Raw genomic sequence first — 23,104 nt, 5'->3', positions numbered from 1 at the left:
CTCCACCCGTTTACATGGCCAGCCACAGACCAAGGAAAGGTTTCCAGAGCTGCACCACGTCAAGGCCCACCAACACTGTCAGCGTTCCTCACTTTTCTCGTTTTAAGTGCCTCATTACTTTCAGCACCACAGGGGCAAGAGAGTGCTGAGAGATGTTTGGTCGCTTGGACTGGACAGCTGCTGGTTCAGCTCTCCGGTAGGAGGGAGACACCGCCCCGCTATTGTACCAGAATGTCCAGAAGTCTCTCCTGAGATCAATTTTAAATAATTTTTGTACTGTGTTTCCACTCCGCAGCTTGTTTATGCATAAACTTACTGTGTGTTTTACATATGTATATCCACACAGATGCACTTCAGCAGACGGCATCTGAGTTGTGGCGAGTTAAAGCTCGCCAGGTAGTCGTCGTCACTGCCAAATCATACCTATCACATCACTTTTTTGCACTACAGAGCCTCTGTTAACAATATGGAGATCAGTTCTGTTTGCCAGTGACTGCATTTGGCATCTTTGCATTCATTTATTCATGCATGCTTGTGCACTTTCATTTGGATTTGCTTGTCAGTGTGCACATTGTCTGTGTTGCGTGTACAGTCAGTGTGGGCATTGTACAGTGTATATGCATATGCACGGCCCTGAGCGTGTGGTAGGTCTGAGGGGTCAGTTGGGATTGGGCCACATGCCAGTTGAAGGCTAGAGGATTAGAGGAATATGTGTGCTATGTTATGTGGTGGTGTGAGACCCTTGGAGTACCTTCGAGGATTGCCAGAAACCGCTGTGGATTGTTGTGTTATGCTGGCCGCAGTGTGTGGATTCCCGTTGCACACTGGAAATGACTGACTTTACTGGGCCAAGTGATGGCTTGCAGAGGCATAGCAGAGACAGCGAGGAATGAGGCTGTTCAACTGGCCTGCAGATGCAGTGGAAAATACAATAGTTTCCATTGGTTATATAGAAAACACTGGTGTTTTCTCTGGGAAACGGGCAACATGGCTCCACTGCTCCTCGTCGTTAACTGATTAGTTTTTGTGGTCTGGCTGTTGCTTTAAATGAAATATTGTTCCAGCTTTTTTGTCACGTCATGGGATTTTATTTGTACTGTTTGATATTCTTGTGAGAAGTCAGTAAATTGTCCATTATATTCTTTGTTTTATTGCTGGTAGAGTTCAGTTTTACACCCACAGGGCATCCTCTCCTACAATTATCATGCGTCAGTGGCAAACTTTTATTTTTACACCCATTATTATACTGTTGTACGCTGCTCATGTAAAATTAATGTTGACATTACTGCTGAAAAGATAAGTTGAGGTTTGACAGGAGATTCATGTACAGCAATTTGGAAAATAGATTAATGGTTTGAATTATTTATCAAGCACAAATGCCAAACAGTCACAAGCTCAAGTCTGTCAAGTGTGAAGATTTGTTTGTTTTGTTTGTGTTTGTTTTTGTTTTATATCACCGTAAATTGAATATCTTTGGGTTTTGGGCTGTTGGTTGAACACAACAAGCAATTTCAAGACATCACACTGTTGCAGACACAAAGATTAATCAAGCAAATTATCAATAAATGCATTAATTATGAAAATAGTCATCATTTGAAGCCCTGAGAGCATGAATGTTATATCTGTCATGTAGAATATCATTGAAGTAAATAGTCATGTGTTATGATTTTTGAAGACAAAATCATGTTTGGATTTTAGTGTCGGGTGGTCCGTCACTTTGGTCCAGACTGAAATATCTGAACAACTATGATAAATTGTTGTGACACTTTTACAGACATTCATGGTCCCCAGGGCCCCAAAAAAATGTTCATAAAATGAATCTGGATCAGAATGATCTGGATCAGGAAATCCCATGTTTTGCTATCCAGGATCAACTAATCCATTTTACTTTTGTGCCACTTTTTCAAAGCAACATTGGATTGGATCACTCCTTTCAAGACCACCAAGTCTGGAAAGCCTGTACTCTGTGTAGGCTACTAGCTATGTAACAGACAACAGATACAGTAGCCAGATTCAGTTCACTTTAAAGTGTGAGTTTATATAAAACGCTCCATCACATCTTTTATCTCTTGTTAGAATAATCATACTCTTTCTGCAAGTTTGCCCCCACATGGAGGTAACATAAAGTGACGTAGCTGGTGCATGTGCTGCACATGACAAGGCACAACAGCTGTTTCTGTGCACTTCCTTCTGCTGATTTTGACAGAGAATCATTCATAAATTCAATATTTAACACTTATGTAGAGCTACATTCTTTACATTACTTACTAGGGATACACCCATTGGGGCAAAACGGATGTTTCGCCAACAGTTTGGCTGATAGCTGATAGCCAGTACCAATACCAATGTTTTTATATTGTTGTTTAATTTAGTTTTGTTGTTAATAATTTGCCTTTTGTGCCGGGGAAAAAAAAAAATCTACAGTTTAAGTAAATAAGCCCTTCATTACTCTACCTTTAAATGAGCACAAATTCCATTATACAAATTTATGAGACAACCTTACTGTATAACCTTTCACATGAAAAACATCATTTAAAAAAAACTGCTTAAAAAGCCTTTTTACTATATATAATATATCATAATTTCCTCATCATTAACACATTTTTCAACTGTATTTATTTAAGTATCTCACCAAGAGCTACACTTTATGTGATTACATCGAACACATCATGAGATTGACATTATTATTTACCTTTGCCTAATGCTCACTTTTACTGAAGAAAGCTTAAAACAATCATATTGTAAAAGTGAGTTGTCTGCATCCTTTCGTCTCAAAGCTGGGAGGATCTCTCTTCATCCTAAACACGTTTTCTATTGTCTCCTGGACGATGGGACGATGGCTGCTACTCGCCATCTCGTCAGATAACAGTGGTATCACAGAGTCCATTTGCAGAACAGTCATTGTATCCTTCTTTTACCTGCTCTTTTATTCAACATCACCACTGCCGGCAGTGAATATCATCGTATTTGCTAATAGGCTGATGACAGTCAACAAAGCAAATGTCGGCCGATACTGATGTTGAGCTAATAAATTGGTGCAACCCTGCTTATGACTAAATTGTTTTAACAGACAAAACCACTTCATCTTGTTCTATACTTAATGAACTGAATAAATTGAATTTTCTCAGTAAAGTTGGAGACAAACTTTGTCTGCTGCACAGTGGGCAGAACCACTTTGAGCAATCAAAAAAGTCATATCCTGATTAAAGGCTTTTGGACTTGTAAAAGCACATCTTATTGGATCAATTTATTTAGCGTCCGTTTAAACCCTTACTATTATTATTTTGTAACAGTAATCATGTTGAAGAAATATTGCTCATGTAACTGCAGCTTTAGTCTAACTAAATGATATGCATATTTTTCTTTATATATTAGTCATATTACCTGTTGTCATCCCTGTGTCCACAGAGGGGCACAGCTCTGCTGCTGGAGCACCTGGCTGGCAGCCTGGCGAGCACCATCTCAGTCACCACCCACCTGGACATCGCACCCCAGCACCACCTCTTTATGAAGGGCCGCAATGGCAGCAACATCAAGCACATCACCCAGAGAACGGGAGCGCAGATCCACTTCCCTGACCCCAACAGCCCCCAGAAGAAATCCACAGTCTACATTCAGGGCACCATCGAGTCGGTCTGCCTGGCACGGCAGTACCTCATGGTGTGTGCTTTATGTGTGTTTGTTTTGTTTATTGACATCCACTGGTCGAAAGGAGTTACTTTAAACTGCTAAGCTTTGTTTTTGGGGTTAAGAGATGGCATTGGCAGTGGATTCTTTACATATACAGATCCCACATGCTGTGTGGTAGCTATAATGGCTGCCATTGTTTCACCAACATCATCATGGTATGTGTGAATGATGCGTGGGTTTCGAGATGGGTTTAAGAAGTAAACCATGATTGCCTTTGGAGGTTTTGAATAGCCTTGGGATAGATTTGCTTGGCTCTGCTCCTGCTGCTGAAACGTCCAGTTATTCAACAATCTGTAGCCGACTCAAGGTTAGCCTACGTGATTTATAGCCACATACCTGCATGTGAGACGGACACACGCATTTGTGGCAGCTAGGCTCGAGTTCCTAATGTCCTGACTGTATACAGATTATCCGTCTTGGTGTTAATGGTAATGGTTTGGCTTGCATTGCCAGTAGATTTTGGTGGATTTAAGTTTCAGCCCAGTCTGTAATTCAGAGGTCAGGAGCACATTACTGTTTCTGGCAGTTTTTGGACCAGGAAGAAGCGCCTCGCATTTAAATATCTGTTGGTTAAAAATGCTTTGTGGTCATTCTTGTCTTGTTGCCTGTAACCGCTGAGGCTACCCTTATCTGAATTACTTAGGAATATAATCGGATGTCTGGTTCAAAAATGTGTAAAAGTGATGGCTGTTTAATTACCGTTGGCTAAAAGCTTCTGCTGAGCTGGTGCATATAAGAGCATCTCGGCCGTAAACAGCTTTCTGTTTGGAGATCCATAATGTGGGGCGGTAATTCTGCCAGAGCTGCCTTCTCTTTGTCTGCGGTCTCCCATTTGGCCCCAAAGACATTTAGCAAATGCCAAAGTTGTTGCAGTGGCTAAACATGACTTTCTCTTGGCCTGGACACACAGGAGAGAGCCTCTCACTGTCTGTCTGAGAGAGACAGAAAAAAACAATTGATTTATGAGGGACGAGTAAGAGGGGGAGAGGAGACGCATGGGAAGCAGGGGATGGGAGCGGAGGTTGGGAAAGAAGAGAGGAGATAAAGAGGAGCTGCTCTGAAAGTAGCGGACGTACAGGAGGCAGAGAGGAATCCCGCTCTCAGTTGTGTGCTGTGTGATTTGGCCTCTTGCAGCCAGACTGTAGATTACAGCTCCAATCTCAGGCCCTGTCAGAGCCAGCCTGGCCTCTATACTCTGCTGCTAATTACACCCACTCACAATAGGAGCGCTGTCCAGCACTCGGCCCAAAATATAGATGTCTGTGGTGGTTGTGGTGGTGATCATGCAAAACAGATTGCTCTTGGCGGAATTTCCCAAGCTCTGTGTGGGACAAACCCAGCAGTGAATCTTGTATTTATTGGTATGCCTAACATGTAGGTCTCCAAATGGTAGAGTATAAAGGAAAATTTACTACTGTTTTAAGAAATAGCCTTTAATATAGGAACACAGATATGTTACGGTATATGAGCCTTAAAGATATTAGTCTGCCGCTGACGTAAGAAAAACAGGAATATGTTGGTGATGTACTTTTAATTTTGTGTTTGCTCCACAGGGCTGCTTGCCTCTGGTATTAATGTTTGACATTAAAGAGGACATTGAGGTGGAGCCCCAGTGTATCACGGCGCTAATGGAGCAGCTGGATGTCTTCATCAGTATCAAACCAAAGCCAAAACAGCCCAGCAAGGTATGACACCAGGCTTACACTCACACAGCATGGGAAGTCAAAGGGGATTTTCTGCCATGCTCGTGGTATAGCTGTAGGATGGTGAAGTTGGTCTGTCAGGTCAAACACTTTGATCAGGACTGAAATATCTCAACAAATATTAAATGGATTGCTATGAACATTTGTACAGACGTTCATGGTGCTGAGAAGATGAATCCTAATGACTCCGATGAACCCCTTACTTTCCTCTAGCGGAAAGGTTTAAAGCATGGAACACTAACAAGCAGAGGGGCAATCAGAGAGTGCAGACCATGCACCACCGTTGCCAATAGTCTTATCATCTATGACAGTGGGTCCAGATTTCCCCTTAGTCATTAGTTCAAGTTCCACACAGTTTAATACATTCAGCGTCATATTTGTGTTTGGCCATGTTGTTGAACTAGTTTGCTGTCTCTGTCAAGCTGTCTGTTAGTCAGTCACTCTACAGCAGGAAACGGCATTTTAAAATAAAAGCTCTTTGCAGAAAATTCACTGAACTTAGAAATAAAATGTGTCTTTTACAAACTTGACACGTCTGCAAGTTACTTTCAGTCCATTTGGAATGGACCTGCAACCCACTTTTGGACCACGACCCACCAGATGGGAACCATTGTGTTCTTTTTTGAGGTTTTTTAAAAGATATTTTTCAGTGCATTTTAGCCTTTAATCGATAGGACAGTCAAGCGTGAAAGGGGGAGAGAGAGAGGAAATGACATGACAGCAAAGGGCCGCTGCGGCAACAGCCTTGTACATGGGGCGCCTGCTCTATCCACTAAGCCACCGACGCCCCAACCATAGGTTTTTGATATTCAAAACTGCAATTGCAACCTCTATGTCTGGATATATTTCAAAAATTGTGAAAATGATGAATATGGTTCTGCATAGTTAATGCCCTATCATCTTAGCTTTACATTTATTATGTGCTTCTGAATTGGAATATTTCACATAATTAACATTAATAGCCACCTCCATAGTTTAGAAAGAAGCGTTTTTCCGATTGTGGCGGTGTTACGATTGCACCGGTTCTCCCAGGAAACCACTGTCCTTGAATGCTCCGTAACAGCTGCTTTCTGCATGATGTTTGAGCAACGACATGTGTTGGCTACCCCAGAGTATTACTGGTGTCCCGTGAATGTGAATTGTGATACGGAGTCATCTTGGGGTGGGAATCACCAGAGGATCCACAATATGATATTATCACAATACTGAAGTCACGATACAATATTATTGTGATTTTAAATGTGTTGCAATATGCTGAGGATTGTGATAAAATATATTTCAAATTATTACCTTTTTTCAACTGTAAATTATGTCCCCACAGGAAAACTGTCAACATCTGTTTTATCCAATAAGATAAAGTTTTCAGTCTGTTCACCTCAGCCATTTTTTTTTATTTTTTTTTTGCAGCAGCAGCAGCAAAATGTATCTAGTGGACTTAAAGAGCAATAGATTATATTGTTCCAGCAGGCTATATAAAGTTAAATTTGTATTTGAAATATTAATAATTTATATAATAGAAAAATTGATACTCAACATTGCACAATGATACGATATGGCCACACAAGTATATTGCGATACTATGCTGTGACGATTTTTTTCCCACTCCTAAAGTCATTGTATTTCTATAGTTGGCTATATTTTGTCACTTTTGAAATTTACCACCATCAACTGGGTTTTAAGATGTATTGAATTTATTCCACCAAGGCCAAATGTCCTATTTAGCAATGTTAATGAAAGTGAAAAATAAATTGTGTATCTGCCCTGTGGTCGGGATCCTCTCCAAAATTTTATGGGGTCTTCCTTGACTCATGCTACACCCTGTCACCAAGTTTCATGAAAATCAGGCTAAGAGTTCTTTTTTCGTAATCATGCTGACAAACAAACAAACAAAACTGAAGACATAACCTTCTTGTCGTAGGCAATGATACAATACTTAAGACTACATAGGCCTATGTGCAGAATGACATGCCAGTCAACCTCAACTGTACTTTGCATGTGGTGCCAATTAGCAAATGTTAGCATGCTAACAACACATTATATCAGCACCTTAGCATTGTCATTGTGAGAATGCTAATAGTAACATTAAGCTCAAAGCATCGGTGTGTCTGTAAGTACAGCCTCACAGAGCTGCTAGCATGGCTGCAGATGCTCAGTCTTCTTTAAGTTAAAACAGACCTCTAATATAAAGTGGTTCCTTAATCAGATTAACTGAGCTCACAGGATTATACTTACTAAGCATTTTCAGTGGCATTAAAATGTATGTGTATTAAAAAAGGATTCAGATGCACTGCCCTATTTACATTTTGTTCCTGGAACTGACATCTATCATCAACGTCTACTTTAAGGGCCAATGTTTGGGCACAGAATGGACAAGATACATGAATCAGTTGTGCTGAACCTCAAAGTTCACAAGTAAACATATCGTAACTTTTCACCCTGAGAAAAAGAGCTTCTGTCTTACTTGTTCAAACACTGTCAGACAGAGAGAGGGCGAGAAAAAGAACTGCCAAGAAACAAATATGCCACTTTTCCACTGGAGAATTACTCTCCGTCAAATGTCAGTAGCATGACAGTGAAATAAATTATAGATCGCCATGTCACATTTCATCGCTATTTGATGAATTTAAAAGGAAAAACTGGAACCTTAGACCAAGGGGAATCATGCCATACCAACACTGAGACGAGTTTTGGCAAATCTGCCACACATCTGTCACAGCAGGGAATCACAGCCTGCCATGCATGTTTCACCTGATGGACGGGAACACTCAGTCTTTCTATTATGCCTCAGATATTCCAGCTAACAAAAAAAAACTGGCCTGATTTGTTTTCTCAGGAAATTAGGTAGTAAATTGGAAGTACACTCGTTTGCCTTTTATTGAACGGAATTTAATTAGTGAAATCAGTTGATCATTTCCATATTATGCCGTGCTTTACACACTGTCGCAGGAACTGTGGTGCACCGGAGTCACAGCCAAAGCCAACCTCTAATGTTACTCATGGTCTACTGTTGTACAACACATAATATTCCTAATCATATTTCAGCACTTGGCCCGGCACAGATTGTCTCTTCGGGGTGCCCACGTCCCATCCTGAGCCAGGGCTCGATGCCCAAACCAGACAGGCCTGTGGGGACTGATGTGGAGGTGCCAGTATAAACACTGACCCAGCCCAGATCCTCTTAAGAGCCCTTCACTTAAACATTTTAACGAGGTGACAGCAGTAATCCAAAAGGCCCGTCCAAATGCATGCTGTAGCCTCTGTGCTCCCGGCACTTTGGCAGACCCATAAAGGAGGGTGTGTGTGTGTGTGTGTGTGTGTGTGTGTGTGTGAGCGTGTGATGGAGAGACCGATCGTGATTGGAATCCATTTTTCAAAAGCTCAACTCTGGCACAACGCAAACAGGCAGGACATGATTTGTGCTCACGTTCATTTTATATTTGATGTTTATTAAGGGCAGGGTTTCTGGTGATGTGGAAAATGTCTAAGTCATTTCTCTCGCTGATTCAAAATCTTTCCTGTTTATAATTCTTTATTGTTGATTTAGTGCCTCGTAGTATAATAGTCATTGAGAAACTAGCATTGCCTCATATTCTCTAGGAGTTGGAGATATGATACGTTACGCAATCGATTAAAAAAGACGTTTTCTCTCAAACTTTGCTCCCATGTCTCCTTCCCTCTCCCACACTGCCTCCATGTTTATCCTTCCAATCTACCCTAATTCCCTCTTCCTTCCTCCCCTTTATGTTTCTCTCCCCCTCATCCTCCCTTTCATTCCCTATCTCTGGTGCCAACATTCCCTACCATATCTATCCCTCGCCTCCTCCCCTGCTTCTCTCTCACGCCTTCTTCCCTCCTTCTCTTTCGCCTCTCTCCGTCCTATTTTCCTCCTCCGTCCATTTCACCTGTCTTTTTACTCTTCCTTCCCTCCAACCTCTCAGTCTGTGATAGTAAAGAGCGTGGAGAGGAATGCAGTAAACATGTACGAGGCCCGGAAATTCCTCTTGGGTCTGGAGAGCAACGGGGTGTCCTCTTGCTCCTCGCCTTCTGTGGCGTTGAATCCCGCCGCCAACGTCCCGTCACCATCCCTCATCTGCCCCGTTGGCCTGGACATCCTGGCCTCAGCTGGCCTGGGGCTGAGCAATCTGGGTAAGGACACTGTCTAACTTATGAAAGTGCTGCTTGTGTTTCTTTTGCTTTTCCAAGATGGAGGAAGATAAATTAGCGAGGAAAGATAAGAAGTGATCCTGTTTTTTTCTTTGCAAGAAATGCATTAAAGATAAAATGTCTTTGTGGAGGAAATAATACCCTCATACATCAATGTCATCGGCATCTGTACCAGTTACACACAACACATCGGCTGACGATATCGCTGAGCCAGATCATCTGGTCAACTGTTTCACTGGGTGCAAGTGATTTTTAAAAAATCAGATGCAAAGATCATCTCAGCATCCACATAAATCATAGCCGGTGAATCACGGCACCATCGTCTCCGCGCGCACTTTAACAGCAGTAGGAGTTGGTTCGTCTGCAGCACTGACCTCACCACGATGGTGTGATGTTCATGCCAAGAAATGAGTCCCCAGCGAACGAATCTTTGATCAGCCAACCATCAGAAAATAACCTCAATACAAATTTAGTCGCACCACTTTGAGTGAATTGCGAGCTTGTGAATCAGAGGATGATGAACGGTTATAACTCGCGTAGGAGTTTTGTTTGTCTGCAGCGCTGACCTCAACATGAAGGCAGAGAGTTCAGCTTGGAAGAGGATTTTTTTGTGTTTCCAGGGGTGACTTTAAATCGATTTTAGTATGAGTAGTGTCGTAGGGTGAATATTTTAACACCAGTTATCTGCTTTTTGCTGTCATACGATGTCGTTTTTTGGGTTCAGACATGGAAATGAGGACATGAGCAATGTATCAATGGCAGCAGAAAAAGCAGATAGTGGAATAAGCTGACAGGAAGTAGCTCTTGGCTATAAGCACATAGATCCATCACAGTTTATCTGCTTAGATAAAAATAGAGTTTGTATCTGTGTCATTAAATGCCAACCACAGCACATCTACAGTGCGTAGAATTTTCCTCTCTGTGTTTGAGACGGGAGGAGTATGACAATAGTTTAATTTATTTTTGGACATTTTTGCACATTTTGTCTGATTTTAATGAGAAAAAATTGTGGTTTTTAATTTATGACATTTTTTCTTTCTTCCAATAACCTTATATTTATGCCCTTGTGTCCCAGTCAAATGAGACAGGAAAATTCCACTTAAAAAATGGTAACTAAAAACAACAATGTGCCAGGAAGTCCCGGTACAGTAGAAACGGTCTCTTGCTGTCTCGTTTAAAACCCCGGGGCCCGGGGGTGAAGCTGTGGACGGCCACATCCTGGCCTTTAGTAATTGCTACATGCTTCTTTTCCTCAGATTACAGGCCAGCCTGCCAGAAGAAGCCCTGGCCTTATTCCTGGAGCCAAACTAGCCCCTTCTAAAAGCCACAGACCTGCTTCTTTCTGTTTTCATACACTGCGTTTGGGTTAAGACACCAAGCACCACATTGTTGCTGCTCTCAATAACATGGTTTTATTGGGTATGAGGACACGAGACATGTACTTTTGCATCCGTGACCTTGTCGAAATTGAAGAAATTCCTCCTCTCGTTCGCTGTCTGCTTGATGACAGTTTGATGGAATTCCAGTTAAATAGCTGGGCGACCAAGATTATTTTTCGAAGGCCGGATTGTAACGTGTGATTAGCTTGAAAAATGGCTCTGTGCTTTGACAGGACCACCGCTGATGTGTTCATCTCCTGCTCTCGCCTTCCTTTCTCTTCTCCTCAGGTTTCCTGGGTGCGACGGCGGCCCACTCCCTCACCAACTCCGCTGCACCCAACGCTGTGCTCAACAGCTTAAACTCCTCCATGAGTCCTCTGCAGACTCCGAGCCCCAGCACCCCCACACCCTCCCCCTCCCTCTGGTCCAGTTCACTCACCAGCACCCAAGGTTTGTATACTGGCATGTGCCTCTTTTTTCCAGACATGTGGTTCTCTAAGATCATTAAAATAATAAAGACTATATTTCTAGTTTTTAAACTGTTGTGAGTCCATGTTTTTTGTACATGTATTTGAATACATCTCACTTTAAGTTGGAAATACCAGACTCCTAAATATTATTTTAATGATTTGAAAGTTATAATGTTTTGAATGAATAGGTAGCTCGCTAGATAAGTAGACAGAAACCTTTATGAACTAAGTTTAAAATTGTCAGTGCTACATTCTTCCTTGCGTCTCTGTCTCAGGCTTTTCATCCCAGCTGATGCTGCACCCTGCCACCCAGGCCACGTTGAGTAGCATCCTGCTGTCAGGCGTTCAGGGTTACACACAGAGTACACCGTCCCCTCCGCCTGGCCTCGCCCCCATAGACAAGCAGCCCAATGGGGTCCCTGACTGCACCAAGGGCCCCTGCACTCTCAATGGACATGTCAAGGTTGGCACATTTGTTCATTGCATACTGCATTATTTGACTTTTTTGCCTAGTAAATCTCATTCATCTTGTATTTTGCTCTGTATGTGTTTGTCCATGTGTGCATGCGTGTAAAGCATCCCAGCTCAGTCTATGGGAGGATAGCAACTGCATCACTCGCAGAAACTGTTTTGAGTCCAGCCCCATGCGATGCAGTCCAGGAGGCCAGCGGACACAATCCATCAGAACCGTTGTCCAGCAAGTCCAGCCCAGATGAAGGTATTTCTCCTAAGTAACTCATAAGGACTCAACCAGCCAACTATCAGAGGTTGTTGCATTTTGAGCGACTAACATACAGTATTGCTCTTATTTTCTAATATAAAATGAACTTTATATCAGATAATTTTGTTTATAAAACATAAAAAGGAGTGTTTTGATATTGTGTGTGCACAAAGGGATACTTTGCAAATTTTCAACCAGCTTTGTATCATAACAATGTGGGTTGTATGTGTAAATGAACAATGGTAAACGTCACTCCATTTTACCAGCGCCCAGATCTCCCTGCTCATCCAGGAAGTGAACAAAACATTGAAGAAGAGTACACTTGCAAGATAAATGTGACACTTTCTAATGTCACAATGGAGGGACAACTACGCAGGTTGATTTTAGCGCTGCTCATCGTGGACTATATTGCTGTCATTGTTCATTTTAGTCAAACCATACAGTTTGAAAACGAGGCGCGGCTCCAACTAGAAAACAATGTTTTGATGCATTGGATGTGCTGAATGTGCATATTAAGGCAGTACAGGAGGAGGTGCACATTAATAATCCTCCAGGACTGTAACATGCTCATGTTTAACCCAAACAATGTGTCATGTGACTGCAGTTGGTTCAGATCCAGGTCGGAACACATTCTCACCACACCAGTTTGTTTGTAACCGGACCGAGACCACCTATTCAAGAAGGTCCCGGTCTGGTTGTTCTGGTGCACACCCGAGTGTGATTGCTGTGTTCACACCTGCCAGAACAAACTGCATTTAGGGGCCAAACGAACTTGAGTTCGATTGAACCGAACCAAACAGGGCAGGTGTGAAAACACCCTGAAACTCAGATCAAACTGTAAAACTAGGCAGTGCTGATCAAGTATAAACAAAAATTATTTTACTGTATTGTGTATTTTCCCCCTTAAATGTCTCCAGAAACATATTTTAGGGTACTGTTTGGCTGTAATATGAGAATTTATGAGCAAGAAGTGGGCACCATACTGTTTCCGGTATTGTAAATAGAGGCTGAAAAAACCATGAGCTCAAACGGTAAAACTAATTAGAGTTGATTAAATATGAACCAAGATTCTGTTACTGTGTTGCCTATGTTGCACCTCAAATTTTTCATTCACACATTATCTTACCGTTTAACTGTAATTAGAGATTGTTTGTCACTCGCCGGCTGCCATGTTGCTTCCTGTGGAAAAACAGCCAAGCTTGCATTATGTCACCAACCAGCAGGAGTGTGTATTGATCCAGTGCGGCCCAGTTCATTCTGGTAGTTGTAGATTTTCTACCTCTTAAGCAAATGTAAATGCCACAGCCCTTTCTCCTCTGTTTTCTCTGCTCATGTTGCGCCAATTTCAACAGTATTTGTGTCTTTCTGCTGCATAGACAGCCAAGTTTTATGAAAAGACCATCTTTCCAGCAGTGAAATACTTCTTTTAAGAACAAATCACATCTAATGTGGCCACATAGCCACATGGGTTTTGGGTCATCTGCCCATTTTGCGAAGGCACACGTGCGGCCTGAAATTTATCACTGTGCAGACTCTACAAACCCAGAAACATGTGCAAAACATGTCCATGTGTGCAGACGTCCAGTGTAGTATAGACACAGCCCTGTTAGCATCTGTTTCAAGTATATTCACAGATTATAGATTTAGCCATAAAGAATGGCAAGTGGAAGCACATGCATTTCCTATCTTATTTGCTAATCCCCTCCCATCCAAAATGTTAAGCCTGTACTGTTGTTGAGCACCCACATGCCTTTCATCTGTAATGTCGACCTAACTGAGTGACCGCCAGTATATTTCACTCTGTTTAAAATAATTAATTCCTGTACTTTTAACCTTTTTCGTTGGCTGGGTATTTTTGTAGGAAATACAGTAAATGTTTTTATAAAATATTACTTTAACTCACTTAAGTTCATTGTAAAAGTCCACTCGCAGCAGGCGTCTTGCCCTCTTGTGGGTCAGTTATGTTAAAGACACACTTAAAATCCTGTGATTTATGTGTGATCTTAACCTTGGGCAGGCAAAGTTTTTGAGCTGTCAACATTTTTGCCTTTGCTGGACCTTGCTGATTTAACATAAGTGTCCAATTTAAGCTTTTCCACTTGAGATTTATGTAACCCTTAAACCCACTTTGAGAAAAAAAAATACCTTGAATGAACTTATTTCTATTTCTCTGCACTGTCCTCCTAACCTCATACACTCTGCTCGAATACATTTATTGAGTTGGAACGGAGACAGATTAACTGCTGGTCTCCTCGCGGTTCAGAAAGGCCCTCATTTCCTCCGTGTCTTACACTCGCGGTTTTCCCCTCAAACTCTCACTCTCACGCGTCTCGTTTTTCCCTGCTGTTTTCTGAGCCGGTCCTCCCCCAATATGCAGTGCATCCCGGTAAGGTTTCCTCTCCCTCCCTCGCCTCCTCCTGTGTCCCAGAATGTGTTTGGACTGGCTCGCCCAGTCCAGTCCGACGCGACGCTACTCAGTGGAATGGAGGAGTTGCAGGGGAATTGTTCAAACATTAAACCCCAGAGAGCTTCATTAGATTGACTGACATCATATTATTTTACGCTACACAGTGCACCATGCACATTCAGCGTACACACAGACACATCCTGTCAGACTGAAAGTAGAGTAGCTGGGGGGAACCCACTATAATTACAGCTGCTGTGTTTCTAATTAATCCGGGATCCAACTGAGACTTGTCATACTTAAACGCATGCACACCAAGCTACACACACACCTTTACACTGAGTGACCCAGTCACTGCTGAGAACAGACGGAGCATGGCCGAATTTGAAAAAAATAGATGAAAAATTAAGTATATTTTATGTGCAGAAGGACAGCTGTAAAGTCTGCCTCTAAATTTTCACATTTGGACTGATTAATTAAAAAAATATAAAAAGGATAATCAGAATATGTCTGTTTGTTTCCTTCAGGCTCCGACACATTTGTGGAAGTGGGCATGCCCAGAAGCCCCTCTCACTCAGCCAATGGGAGCGAGCTGAAACAGATGCTGGCTTCGTGTAAGACGTCCTCAGGGAAGCGACAGGCTGTGGAGCTACTGCAGGGCACCAAAAACTCCCATCTACAGTACGTTTGAATCCAGAGATCGTTTACAGCTTGTAGTGTTTCTGCTTAGCATCTCTTCTGAGATCATTTACAGCTCCCGCGGTTACAGAAACACTGGGATGAAATTGCATTCGGTGGGATCACACCCAAGCATGCAGATTTCATTTCAGATTTTCACCGCCCAAATGATCGTTTGTGTATCAGTTACTCACCCCGTGTTACGGTGAATTTGTGAGGAAAACTGTTTTTCTTGCATGTCCTTATGGTGAACCACAAATCCAAAAACTGAGAAAAGTCTTGATGAATTCAGAGTAAAAGGGGGCTGTGTTTAATAACAGCAAAACTACATCAAAACACAACTGGTGCAGTATAATCCAAGTCTCATTTATCCAGTCGTGTGCTCAGTACTTCCCAAACAGTCAGCACTTTCACACGGGAAACTGAACTGAAAGTGAAACTTATCTATGCTCTCTTTATAGCCAGACTCCATAGACAAAAATAGGGAATAGTTGTTCTTCACTGAGTCTGTTTCTGTCTAACCCAAACAGCTCTGACTGTCTTCTCTCGGACGCTGAGTCCAGCTCGTCAGACAGCCCTGTGGCTGATAAGAGGGCACCCGGTAGTGAGCGGGCGGCTGAGAGGGCAGCACAGCAGAACGAGAGGGAGAGAATCAGACTGGTACCACAGACCTCCTTCGCCAACATGCAGGTACACACACAGCCAACACACACACACACACACACAAGTTTGGGAGGTTTATTAAGTCATAAAGGACTAAAACTGTCCACTGTCTTTTCAGGCATTTGACTATGAACAGAAAAAGCTGCTGGCAACCAAAGGTGAGTTGACATTTGTGTCTTTTTGTGCCAAATACTACAAAGTAATTAGTAGTGCTTGGATGTGTCTTTTGTGAATACAGACTGTCTCATAATTAAAGGTCACAACTGCCAACGACTGTTCAGCCATTGTGTTCCCTGAAAAAGTATCTTTGACAGAGGACTCCATTTTCCTCTTGTAAACGTTCATCCGTATGGATAGAAGTTACAGCAATAGCCAAAATATCTTAAACTGCAGTCTATGGGGCATCGGTAGCGTAGTGGATAGTGCCGGCACCCCATGTACAGAGGCATCCCCTCGCTGCAGCAGCTGCGGGTTCGAATCCGGCTCGTGGCCCTTTGCTGCACGTCAGTCCCCACTCTCTCTCTGTCTCCCCATCCATTTCACTCTCTGTCCTGTCAATAAAGGCAAAAAGCCCATAAAAATAATCTTTAAAAAAAAAAACTGCAGTCTATACTCAAACACACAAAACTTAATCTAAACATTTAGTTAGGATTTAAGGTTTTAGATGCCAGCTATATGAAACATGTTGAAATGCGTATAACATACTGAACATGTAAAATCTTTAATTGTTATGCTGCTTAATGGAGATGAACAAGTAGATGCACTGTAATCAGTGTAAAATATCTAACTGATTGACTGTTAATTTCATTGACGAAAACTATGACGAAAATTATTATTGATCAACAAGCTTTTTTCCCTGACAAAAGCCAGACATTGACGAGCTAAAAACAGGTTTTGATGATAAAACCTAAGATGAAATCTCTGTTTCATTTTCGTTGATGAGAAAATGTTAGTGGTGGACTATCAGACGTTGAAAACCAAGAACAGCCATGCTAGCCAGCAAAAACACCCACAGCTGAGCAGCGTCAGCCATTGGTTCAAGATGTGAGCTGTAATTCAGCAGTAAATAATCAGTCATGTGTGTCTGACTGTGGATGGTGGAGCTGCTGAATGGATTTGTGGAGTTTGTTAGTTGCAGCGGTGACTGTTAGCAGTTAGCTCCACCTGTTAGCTGCTGAATGGCAGCGGAGCTAGCAGCCACCAGCTTCCAGACTTGACTAAAATGTGACTAAACTATACTCAGCATTTTCGTCTCAAAACTAAGACTGAGGCTAAATCCAAAATGGCTGTTAAAATTAACACTAGAATATTAACAATATTCAAGTGATAAAGAGTGTACAGTCACTTTATGGTGCATTTTGGCTGTTAACAAGGAATGTTATTTCTGGCTATCTCTGTATCGATGCATCACTGTATGTCTGTATTCACACAGCTATGTTAAAAAAGCCTGTGGTGACTGAGGTGCGGACCCCTACCAACACCTGGAGCGGTCTGGGCTTCTCGAAGTCCATGCCAGCTGAGACCATCAAGGAGCTGCGGAGAGCCAATCATGTTTCATACAAGCCCAGCATGAGTACCACCTATGAGGTTAGACATACAGAGCCTCAGTGTTTCTCGTCGCCTTGGAAAAATAACTTCTCTTTTTTATTTTGTCTTTCTATATTTAATTTGTCTTACCATGTACAATGTAGGCAGCTGTTTTTGTATCTTACATTGAGATGTGGTGTCGTCACTCAGAACTCTGTCTTTGCTGTTTCTCTCAGGATTCCCCGCTATCCTTGTCTCGATCCAGCAGCCGGGAAGGCATCGGGAACGGCAGTGACTCCGACAACTGGCGAGAGAGGAACGGCACCGGTAATGGCCTGCCGTGTCACACCGAATTCCCCTCTGCTGTCAGCAGCCCAAAGAGGAAGCAGAACAAATCTGGTCAGTTAATTTTTAATTCCCCTATTCCACAAGGACAAACAAGCACTGATAATTTTTAGGTGTCGCAAACTATTCATGCATCAAGGACGATGAGAGACGTTAGAGAGGTGTTCGTCTGCAAAGAGTAACAGAATGTGTTATTATGTTTTTGGCATTGATGGTAAAATACTTGAATTTTACAGAAGAACTTAATGAATTGAGGTGAAAATGTGTTTAATGAGCTTCAAAAAATACCACACACACCATCACACCACAAGAGAGTAGGTGAAGTAGATAGAGGAAGACACAATCTACTCGAAAGTGAACTTTTCAGTGTGAGCACCCTTGTGTGTGTGTTTTGCTGACTTGTGTACTTGGTGAACTCACTTCTTCAGCTAACTTGGCCTGAGTCTGTCTCTTATACCAGACAGGATGACTTTATCTGTGACATCTGACATGTGAATGAATTAATGCTGCTTTTTTCTTACTTAAAAATCATTATGTTTTTCATTTTTGACCTGACCCCGTGATGGACAGCTGCAGAGCATTACCTCAGCAGCAGCAACTACATGGACTGCATCTCCTCGGTAACTGGCAGCAACGGCTGCAGTCTGAACTCGTCTCTGAAAGGCTCCGACCTGCCAGAGCTGTTCAGCAAACTGGGCTTGGGGAAGTACACAGACGTCTTCCAGCAACAAGAGGTAGAGTAGCATGTGAAACCACTTCTTCCACTGTTATGATTTGAACTCTGGGACTGTCAGGCTGAAGAGAGACGCTGACACTTTCCAAAATAGCTAAGAAATTCCACTTTTCAGCCACACTACACGAGCTGCGGGGCTCTCCGTCCACCAGTCAGGTCCAAACTAAAACTCAAAAAACTGCTGGATGAATTGCTCTGAAATTCTATACAGACATTTAAGGTTCCCAAGGGATGAATCCGACTGACCTTGGCAATCCCTTAACTTCTGCTTTAGGTTCACGTTTTGGTTCAGAGTAGAATATCTTGACAACTTTTGGATTGATTGCCATGAAATTTGCTCCGGACACTCAGGGACTCTAAAGGATAAAAGCCAGTGACTTTGATGATCCCTTAACTCTTCATTTTCAGCACAACCATGAGGTTAAAATTATAATCTGTCCATCACTTAAAAAAACAGCCACTGTTAGCATGCTAACAGGCTAAACTAAGATGGTAAACTAGGTCCATTATACTTGCTAAACATCAGCGTGGTCACTCTGAGTATGTAATGATGGTGATTAGCTCAAAGCATCTCGGCTGGCATGGCTGAAACTAAAGCCATGAGCTGTAAATAAAAGTCGTCTGGGAACAACCAGAATAAAAGCCAAAATAAATGTTGGCATCGTACGTTTCTGCAAACCGCAGATAATTTACATTTGTATGTTATTATGCAGCAGACACATTGAAACTTTGTTTCTTTTCGTTTCTGCAAACACTGTGGTTAACGTGTGGTTAGGTTTAGGCACAAAACCTCTTGGTTATGGTGAGGAAAAGATTATGTTTTGGCTGAAATAACCTGCTTTTGGTGGCACAATCCCCACTGGAAACGCAGCAATGTCTCGGTGAAAAACAACCGCCTTTCGTGGCACTATCCCCATTGGAAACACAGTGACAGGTCACTGAAAAACACCCATGGTGGGGTGCCCAGTAGCTCAGTGGGTGGAGTGACGCCACATGTACAAAGGCACTAACCTTGCTCCAGTGGCCATGGGTACAATTCCAGTCTGCAGCCCTCTGCTGCATGTCATCTCCTCTCTCTCCCTCTTTCACACTTAGCCTATCATTTCCTATAAAGCCATATAAATAAGTTCCCTTATAGTACAAATGCTGTATTAATCCTTTCATGCATGAATTATTATGACTTTAGTCAAGATTTTTTCTCAAGTGTTTTTATTCCTCTTTAGGCATAAAAAAATTATGGAGTTCATTTTTTTTAAACATGCATTTTTCAAGGAGTTTTTTGGGCAGCATGTGTTTAAGATTTCCAATTTAAAAAGTGATATGTGAAACTATAAAAAAAATATATTTTTAATGCTGTTAAACTCACATACTTTTTAACAAGTTCAGTGCCATGCAAAAGCATTGAACTTTGCTCCTGACTCAGCTTCTCCTCTCTCTTTCATCTCCTTCCTCTTCACTCCTCAGCCCCCACCCACCTCCTCCTGTTGAACTATATCATTTATCCAATGAACATTTTAAAAATAGCAAAAATATTGTGAAAATATTGTTTCTGTTACGAAAACTGTACATTACCTTAAATCAATCGATTTCCACCCAAAAAAAGTCCCTGCAGATGAAGTTTTTTCAAGCACAACAAAGTTTCAGTAACACTATTAATTGTAGTTGAAATATAGCCAGTGATACATGATGCCCAGTTCAGTGGACAGATGATTAATTGTAATTTCTTCACAACATATGATAAATATTTAGAAAATTGAGCAACTCTGTTACTCCTTACATGTTACTTGATTTTTCCAGATTTTTTTTACCTACCAGGGTCTTCTATTACAGAAGGACTGGCAAGATATTCTTGAGCTGCACAACATTTCTTGCATTCTGTCGGCCATCTTGGTTTTGATTGATTTGTGTTGCACTGACAACACCTGGCCAGTGGGGGGCAGTGCATGGCATGACGCTCTAGGGTCCATTGTAGTGACTTAAATGCAACTGTAGCATCAAAACTCATGCATATACAAGCAAATGGCTTTTAAATAGCTGTCCACTGCAGTGACCACTGTGTATGAAAGGGTTTTTAAAATTGCCACCCATGACTAAAATACTAAAATACGCCTGTTAGTAGAAGTTGCCGAATTGTGATAATAGTGGTGTTAAATGGACTTTTTGCTGCTTCCAGATTGACCTCCAGACATTCCTGACCCTAACAGACCAGGACCTGAAGGAACTGGGCATCACCACCTTTGGAGCCCGCAGGAAAATGCTGCTCGCCATCTCAGGTACAAATTAAGAAAACCATGTGTTCATTACATTTTTTTTTTTTCATGTCGCCTCTCATCTCTGTCTGTCTCTGCTGTCAAAACCAAAAGTGACAACAGAAAAAGAACATTAACATAAGACACAGCACAGAGATGCCTGCATACCGCCACCTCTGTGTCAAGTTGGTCATTTTCTGTGCCTATAATCACTGATACCAGCTGGAGCCTCGTCGTGCCAGCTCGCTCCCGCTGAAGGCAGTTCACACAGATTGGCTTATGTGTTTCATTAGTGTTTCCTATTTTGTCCGTCACTGCAACGAGCCTGAGTGGAGCCCAGCTGTGCAGAAGGCAAAAACTGACAGAGGTCATCAACACTGCCAACCACTGAATCTGAGAGCTATAGGAGGTCCTCATTACTGGCAGACTGGTGAAGAAGTACAAGACAGTACTGTTGAAACTAATTTATCTTGTAAAGATGCAAGAAAGCATTTTGCAGTAATTTGCAACGGCAGGACTAAATGGGATTAAGGCGCATTCTTCTCAGATGAGTGTGTGTTGGTGTTTCTCCAGTTGCTCCAGCTGCCTCCCTGATGCTGATGCAGACACCGTCCAATCGCACTGGATCTGATGTGAATGTTGTGGGTGTCACACTTCATTACTGATGTCATATTTTGGACATTGTAAATTGTAATAGCCGGACTTGTAAAGCTGCGTAAGTTAATCGTGCTCATGTTGGGATCAACTGCTTCCTGTCGTGGATATTCAGCAAAAGTTCACAAACCTCAGACCGGAGCCAGGGTTGACAGTGAGAGCAACAAGGGGAAATGGCGAGGCCAGCGCTGTGATTATTAAGGAAGCAAAGGGATCCAAGGCCAGGATTGGTTTTGCTGCCTGACGCCTCAGCCAAGTGCAGGTCAACTTTCATCTCAGCTGACGGACTCTAAGGCTCCAAACTAGGAACATGCACGTCTGTGTCTGTCTCTTTGTCTTTCTGTTTGCCTCTCATTATAAAGAGATAGAATGCCAGTCAAGGCAATCCAGGTTTTTAACTTCCTGCCGGCCTGCCAGTAAAAAGAGCTGCTGGAGCAAGCTGCCTGTCTCCAGTAATCAGACTGAAGGTTTGTGCTGGCAGCGAATGAACGCAGCTATCATATGAATAACTCGGAGTATGAATAACTCAGAGATGCCATGACGTGACATTTTTATGAAAAGATTTTGTTCAAGCTGCTGTGTAAAAACCAGATGGACACAAAGAGGGCTTTTGTTGATCTGAGCAATCCTGTAGTGATTTGAATCCAATTTTCTTGTCATTGTTGATCAATGGAGGCTAAAAAGAAACGTTAACATACACTTTGATTGTGTTTGTTTCTTTATTTTGATTTAGGGACTGTTCTTTATTTATCAGAGGAGGGGGGTGGCTTTGTTTTGACCCTCCATGAAGCTACAAGTATTCTTCCTTGAGCCTCCCTGATTCACTAGGAGAAAAAATAAGCATGACCCCCCTTCCTCCGTAAATAGGCCCTAACTGTATTTTTTATATATATTCACACTATATGTAGGAAGCCTACTGGAGCCAATGGCAAAGAAAAGAGTTATCACCAAAACAAAAAGCTTATTTCTTAAGCAAAATGAAAATCCTCCTTACAAACTGCATCATCATCACACAAGCTGTGTGTGCACAGCAGTATATGGGTGCACGACAGCCACCAGTCCTAAAACCAACAAAATTTAATCGGTCTACTCACACACACACTCTTGCACATACTTATGCATGCAGCTGGCAGCAGCAGCCAGAATAATATCAGTAACTTGGCATGCAGACATTATTAGATTTTGAATACCGTGCAATGTTTAAAAATTAAAGGTTGAAAACAGAACTCTGGAGTCGAATCAGGCTTTTGTTTTTCACAGTTGTCATGCAGGCAGGAGAGCAGAATTTAATGTTTTCTGATGATCTGTTTAGTGCAATTAGTTTGTTTTTGGAGAAACTTAAAATGAGACATGCAGACTGATGGAATTTTGGTTAAATATCACTATTTTAAGCTTAGATTTGGTTATGTTTTCCTGAGAGAAGCCTTCATTGTGCATGATGTGTTGAAGGACCATCAGAAATTTGAAAATCTGATAATTTCTGTTCTTACGGTCTCTGGCTATGATAAGCACTAGGGCTGCCCCCGACTAAGAATTTTCCTAGTTGACCATTAGTCATCATTTAGGGCCGTTAGTCGACTAGTCACCCGTATGTTTACGATACGGGTGACTAGTCTGACTGCTGAGTGTGGCATCTTCCTGTGTCTGTCCTTGCAAGTTAGATTCCCACATGGTCCAGTCATATAAGTTTTGATTTATTTTGACAAGGCGCAGCTCCTAATAGA

At 42.1% G+C, this 23,104-nt stretch overlaps 1 protein-coding gene and 1 long non-coding RNA gene across 3 annotated transcripts in view; one reads left to right on the top strand and one right to left on the bottom strand.

The window, feature by feature from the left end:
• Nucleotides 1-17,686, bottom strand: part of LOC126407080 (uncharacterized) — a 70,622-nt gene extending 52,936 nt beyond the window's left edge. For both annotated transcript variants that reach the window (XR_007571754.1, XR_007571755.1), the window contains exons 1-2: nucleotides 17,550-17,686; nucleotides 17,348-17,452 (exon numbers count right to left, since the gene is read on the bottom strand). This is a non-coding gene — a long non-coding RNA (uncharacterized LOC126407080). The remainder of the gene's footprint in view (nucleotides 1-17,347; nucleotides 17,453-17,549) is intronic.
• LOC126407079 (protein bicaudal C homolog 1-like) overlaps nucleotides 1-23,104 on the top strand; it is an 86,081-nt gene that overhangs the window by 61,011 nt on the left and 1,966 nt on the right. The window contains exons 8-20 of the mRNA XM_050071751.1: nucleotides 3,409-3,660; nucleotides 5,244-5,375; nucleotides 9,332-9,539; nucleotides 11,225-11,386; nucleotides 11,682-11,869; nucleotides 11,983-12,124; nucleotides 15,059-15,212; nucleotides 15,740-15,899; nucleotides 15,991-16,030; nucleotides 17,305-17,459; nucleotides 17,636-17,798; nucleotides 18,315-18,478; nucleotides 20,651-20,750. Coding sequence (XP_049927708.1) covers nucleotides 3,409-3,660; nucleotides 5,244-5,375; nucleotides 9,332-9,539; nucleotides 11,225-11,386; nucleotides 11,682-11,869; nucleotides 11,983-12,124; nucleotides 15,059-15,212; nucleotides 15,740-15,899; nucleotides 15,991-16,030; nucleotides 17,305-17,459; nucleotides 17,636-17,798; nucleotides 18,315-18,478; nucleotides 20,651-20,750 — 2,020 coding nt within the window. The remainder of the gene's footprint in view (nucleotides 1-3,408; nucleotides 3,661-5,243; nucleotides 5,376-9,331; nucleotides 9,540-11,224; nucleotides 11,387-11,681; nucleotides 11,870-11,982; nucleotides 12,125-15,058; nucleotides 15,213-15,739; nucleotides 15,900-15,990; nucleotides 16,031-17,304; nucleotides 17,460-17,635; nucleotides 17,799-18,314; nucleotides 18,479-20,650; nucleotides 20,751-23,104) is intronic.

Source organism: Epinephelus moara, chromosome 19, assembly GCF_006386435.1.
Source record: "Epinephelus moara isolate mb chromosome 19, YSFRI_EMoa_1.0, whole genome shotgun sequence".
NCBI lineage: Eukaryota > Metazoa > Chordata > Actinopteri > Perciformes > Serranidae > Epinephelus > Epinephelus moara.
Note: the sequence above shows the minus strand (reverse complement) of the source record. Positions and strands in the feature narration are given on the sequence as shown.